This window comes from Podarcis raffonei, chromosome 4 (assembly GCF_027172205.1).
Source record: "Podarcis raffonei isolate rPodRaf1 chromosome 4, rPodRaf1.pri, whole genome shotgun sequence".
NCBI classification, from domain to species: Eukaryota; Metazoa; Chordata; class Lepidosauria; order Squamata; family Lacertidae; genus Podarcis; species Podarcis raffonei.
The window spans coordinates 8,252,224-8,271,947 of NC_070605.1; the positions used below are offsets into that span (position 1 = coordinate 8,252,224).

The 19,724-nt window shown below is 44.9% G+C and overlaps 2 protein-coding genes across 4 annotated transcripts; one reads left to right on the top strand and one right to left on the bottom strand.

Moving 5' to 3' along the window:
* Positions 1-102: 102 nt before the first annotated feature.
* Positions 103-16,619, bottom strand: PAAF1 (proteasomal ATPase associated factor 1). 3 transcript variants are annotated; one of them, XM_053385379.1, is made up of 12 exons: positions 16,361-16,619; positions 14,660-14,700; positions 13,638-13,741; positions 12,935-13,024; positions 11,604-11,702; positions 10,372-10,522; positions 8,050-8,244; positions 6,134-6,225; positions 5,369-5,484; positions 4,405-4,487; positions 2,840-2,922; positions 103-766 (listed from the first exon to the last, which is right to left on the bottom strand). In XM_053385379.1, the coding sequence occupies exons 5-12, from the start codon at positions 11,637-11,639 to the stop codon at positions 689-691; spliced, it is 834 nt and encodes a 277-aa protein (XP_053241354.1). In that variant the 5' UTR covers positions 11,640-11,702; positions 12,935-13,024; positions 13,638-13,741; positions 14,660-14,700; positions 16,361-16,619; the 3' UTR covers positions 103-688. The 3 variants fall into 3 exon arrangements, with proteins under 3 accessions (XP_053241354.1, XP_053241355.1, XP_053241353.1); XM_053385380.1 differs by having other exon boundaries at positions 16,470-16,593; XM_053385378.1 differs by having other exon boundaries at positions 16,353-16,505.
* On the top strand, positions 16,606-18,957 carry LOC128412453 (cytochrome c oxidase assembly factor 4 homolog, mitochondrial). Its single transcript, XM_053385381.1, has 2 exons — positions 16,606-16,761; positions 18,454-18,957. The coding sequence occupies exon 2, from the start codon at positions 18,464-18,466 to the stop codon at positions 18,725-18,727; it is 264 nt and encodes an 87-aa protein (XP_053241356.1). The 5' UTR covers positions 16,606-16,761; positions 18,454-18,463; the 3' UTR covers positions 18,728-18,957.
* Positions 18,958-19,724: the final 767 nt, after the last annotated feature.

Consider the following 19,724-nt stretch of genomic DNA (forward strand, 5'->3'; position numbering starts at 1 on the left):
GAATCAAAGATGAATGGCAAGCGAAGAGCGGTAAGGGAAGAGGATTAAAAAGAAATCAATGAGGGCTGCTCCCGAGAGAATCAACTTAATTGGGCAAACAGCTTGAGATCAAAGCAGCTTTATTTGAAGATGGAAACTTACAACTAGCAGACTGCTTGCTGGTGGGCAGTGAGAATTGCCACAGAGGAGTCATTCTGGAAGGAGGGCATAAGATGGAAACAAAAGGTTGCTGCAGTTTGCAGCTCAAGACAAGAAGCAGGCGAGCCTGAGCAACACACCCCTTTCTATTGACATCTGCTGGCCTCCCTTTTCCTCGCCCGCATCAGCTCCTTTCCCCTCACTTAGGAACAACCACCAGCCACACAGTGGATATCAAAAACACTTTTGCAAACACAAAAAGGGCACAATCGACCCAACAAACTTTCCGTGCTGTTCGGTGCAGGGAAACGGCGTTAAACTTTCAGAGCTGCCGTGTTCACATCGCTCGGCAGGAAGGTTACCTACAGCTTGGCCTTGGGTGCTGTCTCAACGTGGTCCCTACATCTCATGCCTGCGCACTCCATTCACGCTACCGTACAAAGTCCTGGAAACGGGGGACACGGATATATGACTTGTTTCAAATAGGTGTTTAAGTAATCCCTGAAGTGCGTCCAGCATTCATAGCGCAGTGTTCATGGCTTTCGTAAAGTCAGAGGTCTGAAAGCTGGTATCTCCTCACTATTCCGTCTCTGCAACACGTGTACACCTGTTTTTCCCATGTGGCCACCTAAAAAGACGGTAAGAAAAGAGGTTTCAGAAGTGGTATTATTACAATCAAATAAGAAGCTGGATTAGTTCATTCCTTAACACTGACCCCTTCCCATGCTATGATCTGTATATATATTTTCCATGTATGTTATAGGGCTTTTTGTTTTACAATGCAAGGGCCTGGGAAGTTTGATCTTACCTGCTCTGATCTGTATTGCGTTAAGGAGGTTTAATTGTTATCTCGGTCTTTTACACTCACCTAAAACCATAAATAAAGCAGGGACAGATGCATTGTTTCCCAGTTATTAGGCTGTCCGTCAGCATGTTTTTTATTATATTTTTATCATTGATGTTCTGTAAAGCATTTTTAATTGTTGTGCACTGCTCTGGGATCTTTTGATAAAGGGTGGTTTATTGAATGAATGAATGAATGAATGAATGAAAAGAAGAAGAACCCCATCTTACCCTACTGGTGGCAAAGATCTCTCTGTGTACTTTGAATAGAATAGACGCTATCAAAGGACACTTAATATTTATGTTAAATTACAGTAATTCCTCTGAACTGGCCACACATATTCCCACTATTATTCATTAATTAATTAATTAATTAATTAATTATACATACATACATACATACATAGATACCCTGCCCATCTGGCCGTGTTTCCCCAGCCACTCTGGGCGGCTACCAACCGAATATTAAAAACACAATGCACCATTAAACATTAAAAACATCCCTAAACAGGGCTGCCTTCAGATGTCTTTTAAAAGTAGGATTCAGGTAGGTAGCCATGTTGGTCTGACGCAGTAGAAATATATAAAATAAATAAATAAATTGTCCAGTAGCACCTTAGAGACCAACTCTGAATATTCAATTTACATTTCCTAAAGTCCACAATGATCTCTTTTGTTTTCTTTAAGTTAAGGAGTAAGTTGTTTTTCCTGCACCACTCCCCCAACTGCTCAACTTCCTTCCTATAGGCCGCCTCCCCCTCTCCAGCCGTGATTAAACCAACCACCGTTGTATCATCTGCGAACTTAATGATCTTATTACTGGGGTATTTGGGGGCACAGTCAGCTGTATAGAGCGTATATAAAAGCGGGCTCAACACGCACCCCTGCGGCGTCCCCGTATTCGTGATGAGATCCGTAGAGATGTGGGAACCCAACCTGACCCTTTGGGAACGGTTTGATAGAAAATCTAATATCCACCTGCACAAACATGGTGGAAGTCCCAGGTCTAATAATTTGGGCACCAATCTATGGGGAAGAATAGTATTAAGTATTAATAGAGAAGGGGACGACAGAGGACGAGATGGTGGGACAGTGTTCTCGAAGCTATGAGCATGAGTTTGACCAAACTGTGGGAGGCAGTGGGAGACAGGAGTGCCTGGTGTGCTCTGGTCCAGGGGGTCACAAAGAGTTGGACACGACTACACAACAACAATCATATCTCCTCTCAGTCTCTTTTCCAGGCTAAACATGCTCAGCACCTTCAACCATTCCTCATAAGGCTTGGCCATCTGTCATGTATGATCCATCTGAGATTCCAGCATTGCCGGAGTTTGGACTAGATGGCTCTCAGGTCCCTCCCACCTGTACGAATTCTATGATTCTGAGATTCTATGAGTGAGCACGTATGATAAAATAATAGTTAAACATTTTATCATAATTTTATTCCCTGAGTTTTCCTATTTTCCTTCTTCCCTGGTCCAGCGCCGAGGGCCTTCTGGCGGTTCCCTCATTGCGAGAAGCAAAGCTACAGGGAACCAGGCAGAGGGCCTTCTCGGTAGTGGCGCCCGCCCTGTGGAACGCCCTTCCAGCAGATGTCAAAGCGATAAACAACTACCTGACATTCAGAAGACATCTTAAGGCAGCCCTGTTCAGGGAAGTTTTTAACGTGTGATATTTTACTGTATTTTTGGTTTTTGTGGAAGCCGCCCAGAGTGGCTGGGGAGGCCCAGCCAGATGGGCGGGGTATAAATAATAAATTATTATTATATTATTAAGCAGCAATTTCCGTGATTTCTCTAGGCAGAAACTCCCTTTGCCGAGACCAAGACCAAGACGGGCATTTCCCCTTGTATGGTACCTTGTATACGGGGTCACAGTCTGGCCCAGTGAGCTCAGCCACATGGTCCAGATCTTGCTGCATAATAAAGCAGGTTCCATCACCTGGAAAGAGATGCAGAACATGTGAAAGACAAGAAACTGCACTTTATGTCGCAAGCCTTTCTACATTCTATTTTTTTTTAAAAAGATATTTATTAAAATTTTCAATTTTTTATGCAAACAAAAAACAAACAAAAAAATTAAAAAGACATATAGTTCATAATACTTAATTTTCAATAACATATTTCTCTGACCTCCTCATACCTCCCCTTCTTGTATTCCAATTCAAATTATTTGTTCAGCAAATCCTTAACTCAAAGCATTACAGCTTATAAAAACACCTTATTTTCTATCCAACATCTTAAGTTATTATAACCTTAAATTTTTACTTATAAAGAACCATTTTTTCGTATTCCTTTATACCATTACAGCTAGAAACCACTCAATTTCAATCCAGCATCATTCAACATTCCTTAATTTTACAATATTTCTGTAAGTAGTCCTTAAATTTTTTCCAATCTTCTTCTGCCGACTCTTCTCCCTGGTCACGGATTCTGCCAGTCATTTCTGCCAATCCCATACAGTCAATCAGTTTCATCTGCCATTCTTCCAGAGTGGGTAAATCTTGCGTCTTCCAAGCCTTTCTACATTCTACATACCAATGTCATTATGTTGCCCACCCACCGGTGCAAGATACTGAGAAATCAAATGTGAGAAACCTGCTGGATCCTCAAGTGCAGTGCTGTAAGGCTTTTTGTCTATGGAGAATACACTCAAACCTCGGTTGTCGAACATGATTTGTTCTGGAAGACAGTTCCGAAACGTTCGACAACCGAGGATCAAAGGGCAGTTGGCAAAGTCAATGTAGAAAAAAAAGGAAAAAACCTTCTGGAAGCCATTTGGCTTCCAAAAAGTGTTCAAAAACCGGAACATTTACTTCTGGGTTTTCAGCATTCAGGACCCAAAACGTTCCAAACAGACCTGTTCGGGAACCGAGGTTTGACTGTGGTGACTTCTTCTTAACAGCTGAGAACTCATGGTGCAAGAAATTCAGGAGGGTCCGTTAATGGTTCCAACAATTTGACTTCACCCCCTCACCCAAAAGGGGCCCCTCCATTGTCTCCCAAGACGAAGCGGATGCTAACTCAGTAAGTGAAAGAAAAGAGGAGCGCTACCTTGGCTGGGACACGGGTGGCGCTGTGGGTAAAACCTCAGCGCCTAGGACTTGCCGATCGCATGGTCGGCGGTTCGAATCCCCGTGGCGGGGTGCGCTCCCGTCGTTCGGTCCCAGCGCCTGCCAACCTAGCAGTTCGAAAGCACCCCCAGGTGCAAGTAGATAAATAGGGACCGCTTACCAGCGGGAATGTAAACGGCGTTCCATGTGCTGCGCTGGCTTGCCAGATGCAGCTTGTCACGCTGGCCACGTGACCCGGAAGTGTCTGCGGACAGCGCTGGCTCCCGGCCTATAGAGTGAGATGAGCGCACAACCCTAGAGTCTGGCAAGACTGGCCCGTACGGGCAGGGGTACCTTTACCTTTACCTTACCTTGGCTGGCAATAAATCCATCTCTAAAAGGGAGCAGAGAAAGAACTGGTGCTCCTGATCTATGGACAACACGAACTGGAGCCCTAGAAAGAGCAGCAGGAACCTTTATCACAAAGAGTCGCTCACGTTATAACAAGTTTGCCAGAATTCTTCTTAAAGAGACAAATAAACTGGGCCATGTTGTATAGGGAGCATAAGAAGCTGCCTTGAATCAGAGCCAGATCACGGGTCCACCTAGTTCTATATTGCTTACACTGACTGGCAGGGGCTCTCCAGGGTTTCAAGCAAGGAGTCTCTCCTCTTACCTCAAGATGCCACTGTGACGTTAACATATGAGAGTGCTGGAGGTGAAATAGTTAAACAGGTTACCCAATCAGAACCCAGGGGGTGGAGTCAGAGGGACTATAAAACCAGCTCTGGGAGGAGCGAAGGGGGGAGTTGGTTGGTTGAAGTGGGAGTGAATTGGGATAGTCTGTGGGGAGGTTGAGTTAGTGTAGCGAAATAAGCTGAGTCAGGAACAGTTAGGAGCTAGGAAGAGAAGTAAATATATGAGAGGTGGTTTAATGAGTGAGAGCAGATAGCGGAAGTTATAGGTCTGGATAGGCACCCCATGATTGTAATGGACCTATATCGTTTATGAAACCAAACGCTTGTTGAACTGCAATAAATAAACAGAAGTTTATGTTCCAATTTAAACCCTGACTGGACTCAGTATTGTACCAGGTAGGGCCTGGATGGTGGCAGCGAGAAATAAAGTGGTGGCACAGGGTTCACTAGACGGTGAAACGTCCGGGGACCCTGTGTGATTGCCACAGCCACTGAGAATTGAACCCAGGGCTTTCGGTAGAGGCTCTGCCACTGAGCTTACAGCCCTTCCCCAGGGACATGCATGGCTGGAGCAACATGGGAAGCAGCAACGATGCTCCTAAGGCCATATTAACAGCTGCCCTTCAATTCTACTCACTTGGTGTTTCGCACATCCAGCTGGTATATATTTCCATCTTGCGTGCCGCCAAGGAGGTAGATGTTGGAGAGGAACGTGCAGCAATTAAATGCATCCGAGCCAACAAACAGAAAAACCTGAGGAGGAAACAAGCAAGAGCGAATGAAAAGGATATTGTGATGCTACTCTGAGAGAGAGAGAGAGAGAGAGAGAGAGAGAGAGAGAGAGAGAGAGAGAGAGAAGCTAGGAAAAACGGCAGTTGAAATTCTGGTTGAAAAAAGCATGTTCCTAATCGGCCTCTGACCTAGGTCTGGCTGAGTTGTTGCATTTTTTAAAATATAATTTTTATTAAGTTTTTCATATTTTATTACATTTCAATATCAAAAAATAATAATTCATGAATTAGGACTTTGCTTAAATAATCGACCTTCCTTCCTTCCCTCTAGCAGACGTCCATATCTCATTACCAATTTCTCCACATTCCTAAATTCACTTTTTTACCTTCAATCGATCTTTTAACAATCACCTACTTATAAGTAAATCAGCTCCTTAATTTCCCATTACCAAACATTTCAACTTAAACCTACAAAAGTATTCAACCGTTTGCAATTTTCTTTCATATAGAGTATAAATTTGCCCTAGTCCTTTTGGAACAAATCATCATGGCCATTCCGAATCTTCCCATTCCGAATCTGGCTGGGTCGTTGCATTGTGTGTCTGCCGATAGGCTCAAAACAAGTAACAGCAGAAAAGGCAACATAAAACATGGTCATGGTGATATCTTACCGGCTGCCTGCTATGCAACCCCACCCCTTGCAGCTTTTTGTCCTCTCGAGCCAAGAGCAGGAGTTTCCCTTCTGTTCCGATTTCACGCTCACCTGTGTTGGAAAGAAACATGGTTCGGGTTAGCAGCTGCTCACCTTGTCGTTTGTTAAAGGCCAGAATCATGGCCAAACTAGGGGTGATGGTAGTAGCCATGTTTGTGTCTTACATGGTTGATTTTTATATAAGGACCCTCGCCTATTTTACTTCCCTGCCATCTCAGATTCAGAACCTCCCTAATCCCTGCTCCACATTGCCCGGAAGTGAGCCAAACTAGGAGAAATGTTCCCGAAGCAACACTCTGCTTTTCATGTATTTGGAACAGGACAGACACGTGAATGACCAAACCTAGTGAGTTGAATTTGCCCCTTCAGTTCTGCTCACTAAGCACAGTGTGTTTGTGCCCAGATGCTATGGTCAAAGATTGACAACGTATTTTTCTGAATGGCAGTGAGAGAGAATGAATGAGTGAGTGCATACATAGGTGTGCATAAGGCTGTCCTTGCTCTCAGTATGCTTTTTCAAACTTTGTTTGATTGAATATAAAGGCTTTATTTTTAAACAAAGTTGGACCACAAACCTCTCCATAAAAAGTTAACAGGTCAGCATCAATGTTACCTTTCTGCCTTATCTTTAATACATTTTAATTATTACACTTGTCATATGAAACTCCGTTATACTGAGCTAGAGGGCTGGTCTACCAGCTTTCCCCCAGATCTGGAGCCCTCTAGATCCGGGATGTCTAATCGGTCGACCGCGATCGAGAGGTCGATCCCTCTCTATTGGAGGAAGTGAAAAGCAATGCAAGGGAATTCTCTGTTAGGATATTTCCGTTCCACCTTAAAAGGGAGCAGGATGTTTGTATAACAGCCTGCGTAATTTCCTGTCTCACAGGATGTTTATGTTGTCTGTTCCTTTCGTTTTCTGGCTGTTTTGCCTGAGCAGTCGGAGCAGACGGTCATGTTTTCTTTGTTCTGACCAACGCTGAATAAAACTGTAAATATGCATGTTCTGCTCTCATGCTGTGCAACTTTTTGCTGTGTGAATTCTGCTGTTAGAGTGTGCACTAAGCCTGAGGCTTAGTGTCGCTAAATTGCTGGTACTGCGTGACTACGGGAGGTCGATGGATCGTCCGGCACCGAGCTTGGGGGCTCAGATGGACTTTATCTCCCTGGCAGTGTCCCAACATTCTCCGCCCCCCCCCCCCCGCTCTGCCACTGTGTTAGTCCGATGCGTCAAATGGGTTAGAAAATTAAAGTATCTGTCAGCACTGCATCGTTTTTTTAGGTGAGCAATTTTCCTCTCCTAAAAAAAATCAACAACTTTGGATTGCTCCCTCCCTAAAAGGTCAACAACTTTGGCATCCCATCCCCCCACCCCTTCATGGAAGATCACTTCCATAATTTTTATACTGGGAGTAGATTGCAGTCTCTTGTGAGTTGGACGTGCCTGCTCTAGATGTTATTGAACTACCAAACTCCTTAAGCCGCAGCTCGCATGGCCGTACTGGCTGGGGCTGGACGGAACTGTAGTCCAAAGCAGCTGGAGAGAGAGCACCAGGTTGGGAAAGTCTGACTGAGCCCAATATTGTAAACATGGCCAATGCAGGACTAAGCACCCATGAACCGGATCTGGGTTCTCCTGTGCTCAAAGGTCAGTGGCACATGGCTATAGCTCCTCCCCTGCTGGTCTGGCCCTGCCCAATTAGCCAATACAAAACATCCTCCGCTCTCCCAGCAATGAATTACAGCCAAAATAAAACCTGGAGTTATTTTCAGGTGTGCAACTTTTTGACATGACTTTACGACCATAAAAAGTGCTTCTGCTTTTTTTTTTTTTTTAAAGAAGAAGAGAACGCTTGCCTAATGTTGTTAACTTACTGGGTATTTTTTCGGGAGAGCCCAAGTTTAAGGTGTTGTCGGCCTCACCCAAAGCAACACCATTGACTGGAGAGCCACAATCTGTGACAACACCCAGGCAGGACGATGTCCCGCAGTCCCAGAGGCGGGCAGTGCCATCCCGAGAGCTTGAGACCACGTTTCTTCCCCGATCCACAATGGCTGTGTCCAGAATTCCTGCAGTATGGCAAAGGAAGCGCTCTTAGGAAAGCGAAAGGAAGTCTATCCACACTTTGACACAATTCCGCCGCCCCCGTGCGCCATAATCCTGACCAAAGCACACCACAAGGAAAAAGCAAGGAGTCAGCAGCTAAGACAGCCTCAGGGAACCGAAGAGAAGGTTGAAGATTAGATAGATAGATAGATAGATAGATAGATAGATGATAGATAATTTATTACAGTCGGAGACCAGCTTATAAAACACACTTGGGGGTACAATCCCAGAAAGAAAACAAACAGTTAAAACAATGTACAACAATAAATTTAAAATTTATAAATGCGTTAAGCATATAGACACTTAAAACTTTAAGATAAGCTACGGCATAGATATGACTCAGAGTCACCCATGGAACTGAATTTGGGGATTTTCTTCACGAACTAGTTTGAGTCGGGGGACAGTCTGTGCCTACAGATCTGTACACAGAATCTGGCAACCATCCGGATCATCTTATGAGGTTGAAGATTTGCCAGCTCATCTAGGTGACAACCACACTATACATTTCAAACATGTGGCTTCCCCCTAAAGAATCCTGGGAACTGCAGTTTGTTAAGGGTGCTGGGAATTGTAGCTCTGTGAGGGGTAAGATACAGTTCTCAAGATACTTAGGTGGAAGCCATGTGCTTCCAATGTATGGTGTGGATGTGAGCCTAGTTTAGATGAAAATCCAGTCTAATCTCATAGAATCATAGAGTTGGAATAGACCACAAGGGCCATCAAGTCCAACCCCCTGCCAAGCAGGAAACACCATCAGAGCACTCCTGACATATGGTTGTCAAGCCTCTGCTTAAAGACCTCCAAAGAAGGAGACTCCACCACACTCCTTGGCAGCAAATTCCACTGTCAAACAGCTCTTACTGTCAGGAAGTTCTTCCTAATGTTTAGGTGGAATCTTCTTTCTTGTAGTTTGGATCCATTGCTCCGTGTCCGCTTCTCTGGAGCAGCAGAAAACAACCTTTCTCCCTCCTCTATATGACATCCTTTTATATATTTGAACATGGCTATCATATCACCCCTTAACCTCCTCTTCTCCAGGCTAAACATGCCCAGCTCCCTTAGCCGTTCCTCATAAGGCATCGTTTCCAGGCCTTTGGCCATTTTGGTTGCCCTCCTCTGGACACGTTCCAGTTTGTCAGTGTCCTTCTTGAACTGTGGTGCCCAGAACTGGACACAGTACTCCAGGTGAGGTCTGACCAGAGCAGAATACAGTGGCACTATTACTTCCCTTGATCTAGATGCTATACTCCTATTGATGCAGCCAGAATTGCATTGGCTAATCTCAGATATCTGGGGCCTCAAATGTCTTTTTTGTGTGTGTGCAATTGCAAAATTCCATACTGTGTTAGCACTTAGCTCTAATAGGTCAATACCAAATGATTACAAGTGAACATAAGATCTTAAGAGGCATGCTGGATCAGGCCAATGGCCCATCTAGTCCAGCATCCTATTCCTACAGTGGCCAACAAAATGCCTTTGTGAAATGAGCAAGGAAGAGCATTCACTCTTTTCCAATAACATCATTGATTCTAATAGACGCAGCTGTCCACAGCTGCTGATACATTTACTTATAAAACAAAAGAAATCCAATCCTACAAATTCTTGTATCTGCTCAATTCTGCTGTGGTAAACCTCTCCAGCAAGAGACAGCTGGCTCTGATAACTGTGTACTTAAGATGAAATTGCATAATTTTGGCAATCTGTAACTTTGAGCTTTTCAGGACAGATGATCAGGAGTTTTTGGCTGACAGCTAGCTTGTATTCACCAGGGTCCTGCCAATGCCTTTATCCCTGACCTCACACTGTGCATATGCGCGAGGGGCAGGGACCATCCCATGCTCACTTCCTGGAACTGGAAAGTAGAGTGGGAGCCATCTTTATAGTTGCACTGAGCTTTGGAGTGCCGCAGCACCAGGTACAACTGCCCTTGTCCTCCAAGTTCATTTAGGTGGTGAGCTGCAGAGGTGCTCATAACACCTTATCAGCCCAGCCACAAAAGAGAAACACCGGCCTCTTTCTCCAGCTTGGAGCCTAACTCAACTTCAGCTGCTATCACAACTACATTTATTTCAGTTGCCAACTTCCTGTACCTGCTTTGTGACCCTGAAATGTTACCACGCATTTGGCATCTTCCGCAGACCAGATCTTCAGCCGGGAATCCATCCCCCCACTCAGGACCACAATGCCTGACGGGAAAAACCTGCAGCAATTCACATCGTAGACGTGGCCTTCCAGACATCTCTGGGAAGACAAAAGAACTGAGCGCTAGTTAAAAGCCTCATCTCATCCTCTGCCTTGTTACTTAGCAACAGCCATCTTATTTGCCAAGCACACCGGCTGGCTGCACTGCCTCCATGACATCACTGCATCCTAGATTGTCATCATCTATTTTGTTTTTTAGCAGAGATTGTATCATTGAGGTTCTGGAAGTATCCTAAAACCATAATCAAGGGTAATTAAATCTAGGCCAGCTGCCCAAACAAGGTACATATATGCCTCAGATTTCCAGGACACAGCAGATCTATTTCTCACCATAGCTGTCAATGTTTCCCATTTTTTTAAGGGAAATTCCCTTATTCCGAATAGGATTCCTCGCAAGAAAAGGGAAAAGTTGACAACTATGTTTCTCACTAAGATGCTAAACTTCCATCAACTTAAGACTGCAGGTGGGATCTTGATTTAAAAAAAACAAAACAAAAACCTACATCAACTAGCATGTCAGAAAGAAGTTTCATAGTCTAGCCTTTTCCCCAATATATTTCTCTTTGTGAGACTCTACCTGCTACCTGAAACTGTAGTCCAGACATAGGGTTAGCATCACAGTGAGAGTTGGGCCACTGTTAGTAAACTCATTATACAGAAAGCAGTCAGGCGGAAGGGGGTGGATCAGAAGTAAGATAATAGTTGACTTCCTGAACTGATTTTTATCCTGTCAGAGTGTTGTGACATGGAAGTCAGATGATCCTCAACATGGTAAGGAGACCAGATCCCAATTCCTTTATGGAAAGAAGTAGGGGGGAAATGGATTTCTCTACCCACTGAGAAGACAGAACATGCAGCAATAATACATTACAGGAAAGGAGGGTTAGGTTAAATATCAGAAACAACTTCCTTGCCACAATCCACAGGTGCACTCGCAGGTATGCACATGCACTTAAGATTTATCGTGTTGTTTCTCTCTCTCTTTCCCAATGATATCAAACGACTATTAAAACTCTGGAGTTTGAACAGCAGTTTGAGGGGGGCAGGGATTAGTTCAACATTCAAGGATTTAGACTGCAGGTTTCTTAAAGGCAAATTTCAACCTCAATACTGGTCTTACTCTTATTTCTCCATTAGCAGCCTGCCAAATTTTCATAGCTCCATCAGCACTGGCTGATACTCCAAGTCCTCCGCCACTAGAAATGTCAAGGCAAGTAATCTAAGATGGAGAGGAAGAGAAAATGAATAAATGACCACAATCTAGAAAAGTGAAATATTGATGGGCACTGGCATGTTATACAGTTCAGTCCATGTATCACTAATGTATTACGATGTATAGGCTAATGAGTTTATTGAGAAATCTCTATTCCATATAATTAAACTGCCAATTTGTAAAACACAGGCTATTCAAGGAGACATATAAAAGATCAAATCAAATAGTTAAACAATCAAAAATGGCTGCCAGGTTTTTGAGTACCTCTAATACAGATGATATACAACTGTGCATAAAATAGCGGGCAAAAACCATTTTGAACTTACAGGGAATATTAATATTAATAATAATAAATTAATAATAACTTATTATTTATACCCCGCCTATCTGGCTGGGTTTTCCCAGCCACTCTGGGCAGCTCCCAACAAAATATTAAAAACACAATACAGCATCAAACATTAAAAACTGCCCTAAACATGGCTGCCTTTAGAAGTCTTCTAAAAGTCAGACAGCTGTTTATTTCCTTGACATCTGATGGGAGGGCGTTCCACAGGGCAGACGCCACCACCGAGAAGGCCCTCTGCCTGGTTCCCTTTAACCTCACTTCTCGCAGTGAGGGAACCACCAGAAGGCCCTCAGAGCTGGACCTCAGTGTCCGGGCTGAACGATGGGGGTGGAGACACTCCTTTAGGAGCAAATGATGCAACAAAATCTCAGTCCCCCTGCCCCCCTGGCACTTGACATGTCCTCCCCAGCCTTGACCACCTCCTTCCCTAGATGACTTTGAATTTCTGCTGTCACTCATCTGACATACCTACCTGTGTAGCATATAGACAAGTTTGTACTTGGAAATTTAGCATTTGGTGTGGTGGGATGGATAATTGGTGTGAGACATTGTGAAACAGTCTGAAGAAGAGGGAACTGTGGGAAAGCCTGAAGACTTTATGAAGAGTTGTAGGACTTCAAAGAAGCTGAACTTGGAGCTTGGCTGTGGAATTTAACACAGCAAGGACTTTGAAGCAAAGAATCCTCTCTGGACTAAGAGAAGACTTCTTGTACCACCTGTAACTAGTGTGTGTATGTAGTGTGGTGTACAGCTGTTTTCTGTGGCAAGCTTCCACAGCACATACACCCAGCACTGACAAGTTATCGAAGAACACTGCAACTCATTTAATTAACTGAAGCTGCATCATCATTTAAAGTCATCTTATGAAAAACCACTTTGTAAAAATACTTACACTTTTTTGATGGATTCTACAGAAGGTTGTGTAGGGTGCCAGAAATTTGGTGGACGCATTTTCACGAGGGCAGGAAACCAGCAGACTTTTCTGGAGTAAGTAGAACAGAAAGGAGTAGATAACATTTATTGGAAGCTGATTATGACCCATCATCACAAAACCCAATAACTAATATGGTGAAAACTCCAGACAATAAAGCAGGTAGCCACAATTGTTTTGGATTTTTCTGTTAAATATCATAGATATGATATAAATCATTGCAGTAATGAGTAATTTTGAGTGTTGCCTTAAGGGGGGGAAATATTAATGTTTAAGAAAATGAGCTCTAAGTTGCTCTAAGGCCATCAGAGATCATTTTATTCCTCCAGTAGAAGCCCAAACCCATAAAATATAATAATCTGAATTGGGGCTGTGACAGTCAGAAGGCACAATATAAATCCAACAAATTAAAAATTGCAGTTATGACAGAGGGCACTTCCATGCAGCAGTTTCTTGTGAATTCAGTGCTGCTCATGGATGTATGTTTTGTGTAATCTGCACAGGACACCATCCTCGTCAAAATAACATCCCGTATCCCCCCACCTCAATTTAATCCAGATCAAGTTCAGATTATAAATCTGACATAGAAAACCATAGAGTTATCTTAGTTCTTGCTACGAGCCACTAGTTTGCCCTTCAACCCCATAGACGGAAGTGACCGTACCTTAGTTATTTCACTGACAACAAATCCTTCAGAGGCTACAACTTCAGGAATTCCATCTGAGCTCACCCCCTGACAAGTCAGCTTACCATACAAAGTAGGTTTTCCTACAGCATGCAAAAAACACAAACGAAAGACTTAAAAGGTGTTAAATCCTTGAGACAGTACTTTATAAAGCCATCCTTATCTATTTAGGTTTTAAGTGGTGCCTCGCAAGACGAAATTAATTCGTTCCGCGAGTTTTGTCGTCTTGCGATTTTTTTCGTCTTGCGAAGCACGGTGTTGGGAAAGTTTTGGAAAAGCTTCAAAAATCACCGAAGTCTTTAAAAACCTCAAAAAAGACTACCACACCGCGTTCTATGAGTTGCTCCTCGAAGTCAAGTCGCAACTGTATTAACGGTGTTAAGAAAAAGGAAAAAAACTTGCAAGACGTTTCCGTCTTGCGAAGCAAGCCCATAGGGAAAATTGTCTTGCGAAGCAGCTCAAAAAACAAAAAACCCTTTCGTCTAGCGAGTTTTTTGTCTTGCGAGGCATTCGTCTTGCAAGGTACCACTGTATTTTTAATGGAGACCTTCAACATGAGTTCCTCTAGCTAGAGACAAATGTGATCCACTTTTAGTTAATGATTCACAAACAGTTCTCTGTCAGGTTTATTATTCGACTCCCACTTGTAGCAAACTAACATAAATAAACAGTAATCAAATAAGAGAAAATCAGAAAACGAGGCTTGTTATAGTCTTAACACACTTGTTCACCAAGTACCAATGGCTTATAATTCTGAAGTTTTTTGTCCGTAGTACTTTCATCTAAAACTGATTTTGGCTTGTTTAAAAAATAAATTTGTTATTTCTGCTTCACAAATGGCATTAGCTGGTGGAAAAGCCAAGCCTCTCTAACTCTGAATATTGGCAGAATTTCAGAGCTTGGTGCTTAAGCTAAAGTGTGGAGAGAGAGCTGGTTGGACACAAAGAGAATGGAACTGTACATTATCACCACAAAAGGGACAGAGGACTCTTCTTGTTCACCTGGGCTGCTGCAGCTTAGCCAGACTTGCTCCTCATTCTTCCTGCAAAGATGAGAAACTCCAGTTAGCATAAAGCAGGGACAGCCAACGTGGTGCCCTCCAAATGTTGCTAGGCTACATCTCCCATCATCCTGTACCACTGACTTTGCTAGCTAGGGCTGAGGGAAGTTGTGATCCAACGACATCAGAAGGTACCATGTTGGCTATCCCTAGCATGAAGGATCAGATGCTCACTTGGCATCAGTTTGGAGGGGATCAGAGGACGTTGGATTTGGGGGTGTTAACTTGCAACCTGTTTCCTGTGTCAATTACTCAGTTTGTGGGGAAGCACAAGACCAAAATGAGCACAAAACATTGGCATCCATTTGCAAAATTTTGGGGTTATACATTAATGAAACTGAAGTAGATGAAGGTTTGGAAAGGAGCAGCTATTGAGTTCATTGAAGGCTAAAGGGGTTGGAGGGACCACTTCTTTATCATTATTAGTGCAGGCTGAAGTATTTGGGGGAACTGGAGAGCATTTAAGGGACAAAAAAAACACCAAAATTTGATGTGGGGTGGGAGAAGGGAGGTTGCAAATGACAGATGGTGGAGGGCAGACTATGGGAGGACCTTGGCACCATACGCAAGGAGAGGGCAGTGAAAGAAAATGGGCAAAACCTTTCAAGTCAAAGCAGGCAACCCTTCTGGAAGGAAAAAACAAAACCTCGAGGGGTGGGGGGAAAAGGATGGCGAAGGCAGGCAGGCAGATTCCTTTGTGCTTGACTCAAAAAGGTGAGCCCAAGATGGAAACTCAACTCCTGGAGCCCCATGAATGGTCTGCCCTACTTTGAGGTGGGGAGAATGACTGCTGAAAGGACCACCAGCAGCAGGTGATGTGAAGGGGGCTGAAAAACAAGTGAAAGTTCAAGGGGGGGATAAGAGATGTATCTGAGGGGGCACTGAAAATGGGGGACAAGGAGGCGGGGAAGAGACAAGTTTGAGGGGGGCACTGAAATGGGGATCAAGGGGGAAGAAGAGAGACATGTTTGAGGGGGCATTGAAAATGAGGATCAAGGGGGAAGAAAAGAGACATGTTTGAGGGGGCACTGAAAATGGAGGGGCGAGGGAGGAAAAATGCCAAGTTTGAGAGGGCACTGAAAATGAGGGGCAAGGAGGGGGGAGAAGAGACAAGTTAATAAATTGAGGATAGGACTGAAATGGGGGTCAAGGGGGAAGAAGAGAAAGATAGTTTGAGGGAGCATTGAAAATGGAGGGGCGAGGGAGGAAAAAAGCCAAGTTTGAGGGGGGCACGGAAAATTGGGGGCGAGGCAGGGAGAAGAGGCAAGTTTGAGGGGGGAATTGTAATGGGGGTGTCAAGAGGGAACAAGAGAGACATGTTTGAGGAGGCGTTGAAAAGGGAGGAAGGGAAAGCCAAGTTTGAGGGGGCACTGAAAATGGAGGGGCGAGGGAGGAAAAAAGCCAAGTTTGAGGGGGGCACGGAAAATTGGGGGCGAGGCAGGGAGAAGAGGCAAGTTTGAGGAGGGACTGAAATGAGGGGGAAGAGGACGAGATAAGTTTGAGGGGGCACTGAAAATGGGGTCGAGGGGTCATGGGGGGGAGCAGAGGTTGAGGGGGGCACTGGAAACGGGGGGCCAGGGGGTGCCGCCACTTCAGGTGCCCCCGCGTGGCCGCGAGGAGGCCCTCTCGCCCACCTCAGCACCTGGTCCCAGTCGCTCTGGATCCGCACCACCGCGGCCATCTTGCCCGGGGCCCCTCCCCGGAAAGCGCATCCCGCTGCCCTCCCCCCGGAAGGCCCGGGCGCCGCCCACCAAGGAAGCAGCTTGGCCCGCGAGGAGGCCTCAGGGGAGCCCAAGGCCGAGGGGAGCCGGGCGGGCGGGCGTGGGAAGGCTGCCGCCGGGCGTGGGCGGTCGAGCGGTCTCTTCTTTTTTTGCCTGCGTAGCTCGGTGGGCGGGGCGCCCGGCGCGCGCGGGAAGCTAAGCAGGCTCAGCCCCGGACAGCTTTCGGATGGGAGACCGGAGCAGCGGCGGCGGCGTCATTTCCGCGTAGCTCGCGCGTGCTTGGCCTTTCCCCGCAGAGCACCTGGCCAAAGACTCCTCCCGAGTAAGGTTATATAGCCGTCCAGGAGTATCAGAGGAGAGGGTCCCCCATCTCCTCCTGCAGGAAGGCTATTTATAAATAAGACAAGTTCTCCGGATGATGTAGGAAGCGGAGTCAGCCTAAGGATCCGCAAGTGAAGTTTCTTCACATCAACTTGCCGGAAAAGCTTCAGTTATTTCTTTTGACTTTAGTAATCCAGGAGAATTGTCAGGAAAGTGGGGGAGAAACTCTAGGGCCTTTGAATGCAAAGTGTGGGAAATTCAGTATATTGCACATGCAAAAGACACTGTGCCATAGCTGTCAACTTTCCCCTTTTCTTGCGAGGAATCCTATTTGGAATAAGGGAATTTCCCTTAAGGAAAGGGAAACGTTGACAGCTATGCACTGTGCTCCCATCTTTCTTTCTCATTCCCCCCATTCATAAGGCAAAATAATCACATCCGATGCCCTTTTAAATGTGCTGTGGCAGAGCAGATGATTGGTTTGTTTCTGTTACTTTTATTATGTATTTTGTGTTGTTTTTTTTGTAATTTTATGTTGTGAACTGCCCCGAGATCTATGGGTATAGGGCAGCCTTCCTCAACCTCGGCCCTCCAGATGTTTTGAGACTGCAATTCCCATCATCCCTAACCACTGGTCCGGCTGGCTGGGGATCATGGGAGTTGTAGGCCAAAAACATCTGGAGGGCCGAGGTTGAGGAAGCCTGGTATAGGGCATAATAATAACTACCACCTAAGAGCTTTCCGTGCGCTGCTGTGGTTCGCCAGAAGCGGCTTAGTCCTGCTGGCCACATGACCCTGGAAAAAAGTGTCTGTGGACAAACGTTGGCTCCCTTGGCCTGTAAAGTGAGATGAGCGCCACAAACACAGAGTCGGCCACGACTGGACCTAATGGTCAGGGGTCCCTTTACCCTTTACCTTTAAGAGCTTTGGTTGATCTGTTTGACATCCTATACCCTTTTAAAATGTGGTTCTTTTCGGGGGGGTGTTATTGGGTAGCTGTTTTTATTCTGATTATGTATGTTATCTTTTCTGTGAACCACCCTGAGACCTCTGGGTATAGGGCAGTATATAAACTCAATAAACAGTAATAAGAGATGACAAAGAGAAAGTAAGGCTGCAGTTCAGGTAACAAAACATACAGCACATTGCTAATAATAATAATAATAATAATAATAATAATAATAATAATAATTTATTTATACCCCGCCCATCTGGCTGGGTTTCCCCAGCCACTCTGGGTGGCTTCCAACAGAATATTAAAATTCAATAGTCTATTAAACATTAAAAGCTTCCCTAAACAGGGCTGCCTTCAGATGTCTTCTAAAAGTCCGGTAGTTGTTGTTCTCTTTGACATCTGGTGGGAGGGCATTCCACGTTCAAGGTTTACTCTGTCCTACTGAATTCAATGGGGCATATTCCCAGGTAAATGGGGTTAGGACTGCAATCTTAATCTTAATCTATTAATCATATGGCCCTTCCCTGATTACTTTCACAAATGCGAATAAAACTCTTGCATTATTTTATGTTTAAGAGGCTAAGAGACATTGTACTGCTTTTATAAAATGCCTTTATCCAGCTCCAAGTCTTTAGCAGGTATTGTTCAAGCAGCTGTTAATGACAACCGGGCGATCTCTTTCCCTTCTCTGCTTTTTTTTTAATGCCCATTTCCTTCTCTCTCTCATCCTCCCTCCAGACCCACCAGGATGTCAAGCGCCAACCCATCGGGTCACAACTGGAACCGGAAGCCAAAAGCGGAGGAGGAAGAGGAAGATCCCTTCGACAAAATGATCTCCCGCACCGGTTGCGCCTCTTTCCACTATGCGGTGCAGGAGTGCATGGCTGAGCACCAGGACTGGCGCAAGTGCCAGGAGCAGGTGAAGAGCTTCAAGGATTGCATGATGGAACATGAGAAGCAGAGGATGGCAGAGCTGCTCAGAAAACAGAAACAGCATCAAACCACAAGCTGACAAGAGCCAGCTTTGCACAAAGGGCAGTTCCCTTGCTTGGAGGAAATATTTAAATAACGGCAGTGCAGCACAGAGGTTGAGCTCTGGGAAACGGTTGCTGTGGGAGGTGGTTCAAAGAGATGGGATGTAACTGCATGCATTGCTCTTGCAGTAATCCCCTGGCTAAATTCTTCTGGTTTTTTAACAGAACAAGCAAAACTTTCTTGCCAAAAAATAAAAGGTGGAATTTATATGTCTTCTTCATTTTCTCTGTCGTTTAGGGGTTTTCTAAAGATGAAGTTATTGTAGAGATAGATAAGCACATCCTTATCACTCTCAATTATTTTCTGTCCCTTAATGCGTACAAACTTAACTGCGGTCCTGGACCAGACTGCTTAGTTGGCATTCATGAATCCTGCCCCTGTCCCACGCTGGATTTGATAGTTGCTCAGGAATCTATCGTTCAACCGGACTGGGGGGGGGGGAATAGTATAGGGCAGGTCAGACTGGTGTTGTATATGCACATGGAACTGCTTTTAAGACCAATTCACAGAATGGGGAAGAAATCTGCTAGAGAGCTCTATTTGTGCTGATTTCAAAATCCAGATGTTGTCTTTGAGGCTACACTACTGGACAATTTGCTTTGGCACCCACAACCCAGGTTCCAGGAGCCATGTGGGGAATTGCTTTTCTATCTCAGTGTCTAACACTGCCAAAAGCTGAATATTTCTTCACGACAGGATGGGAAAGTTCCCCCACCAGACATGAGAGCAGCAGCCCAGCTCAGGGGCACATTACAGCTCAGGCCTTGATAACACCTTAACTCTCTTTCTCTCTCCCTCCCCCTCTCCCCCCCCCCTCTCAATACACACACACAAACAATAAACTGGTTGGGCCTGCCCTGTACACAGTGCTGAATTGCCAGTACTATACCCAGAAAACTCTACCCAGATTCTGTAAGCAGAAGTCTAAATTGGTACAGGTGACGCAATGAACTTTTGCTTAACTCCAGCAGCAG

Coding starts and splice junctions, on each gene's coding strand:
- PAAF1 (XM_053385378.1), bottom strand. CDS start 16,399: ATGGCCGCGGTGGTGCGGATCCAGAGCGACTGGGACCAGGTGCTGAG. Junction 8,245..10,371: donor ATTTCAGGGTCACAAAGCAG/GTACAGGAAGTT, acceptor GCCATACTGCAG/GAATTCTGGACACAGCCATT. Junction 767..2,839: donor ACTGTGACCCCGTATACAAG/GTACCATACAAG, acceptor CCGTCTTTTTAG/GTGGCCACATGGGAAAAACA.
- LOC128412453 (XM_053385381.1), top strand. CDS start 18,464: ATGTCAAGCGCCAACCCATCGGGTCACAACTGGAACCGGAAGCCAAAA.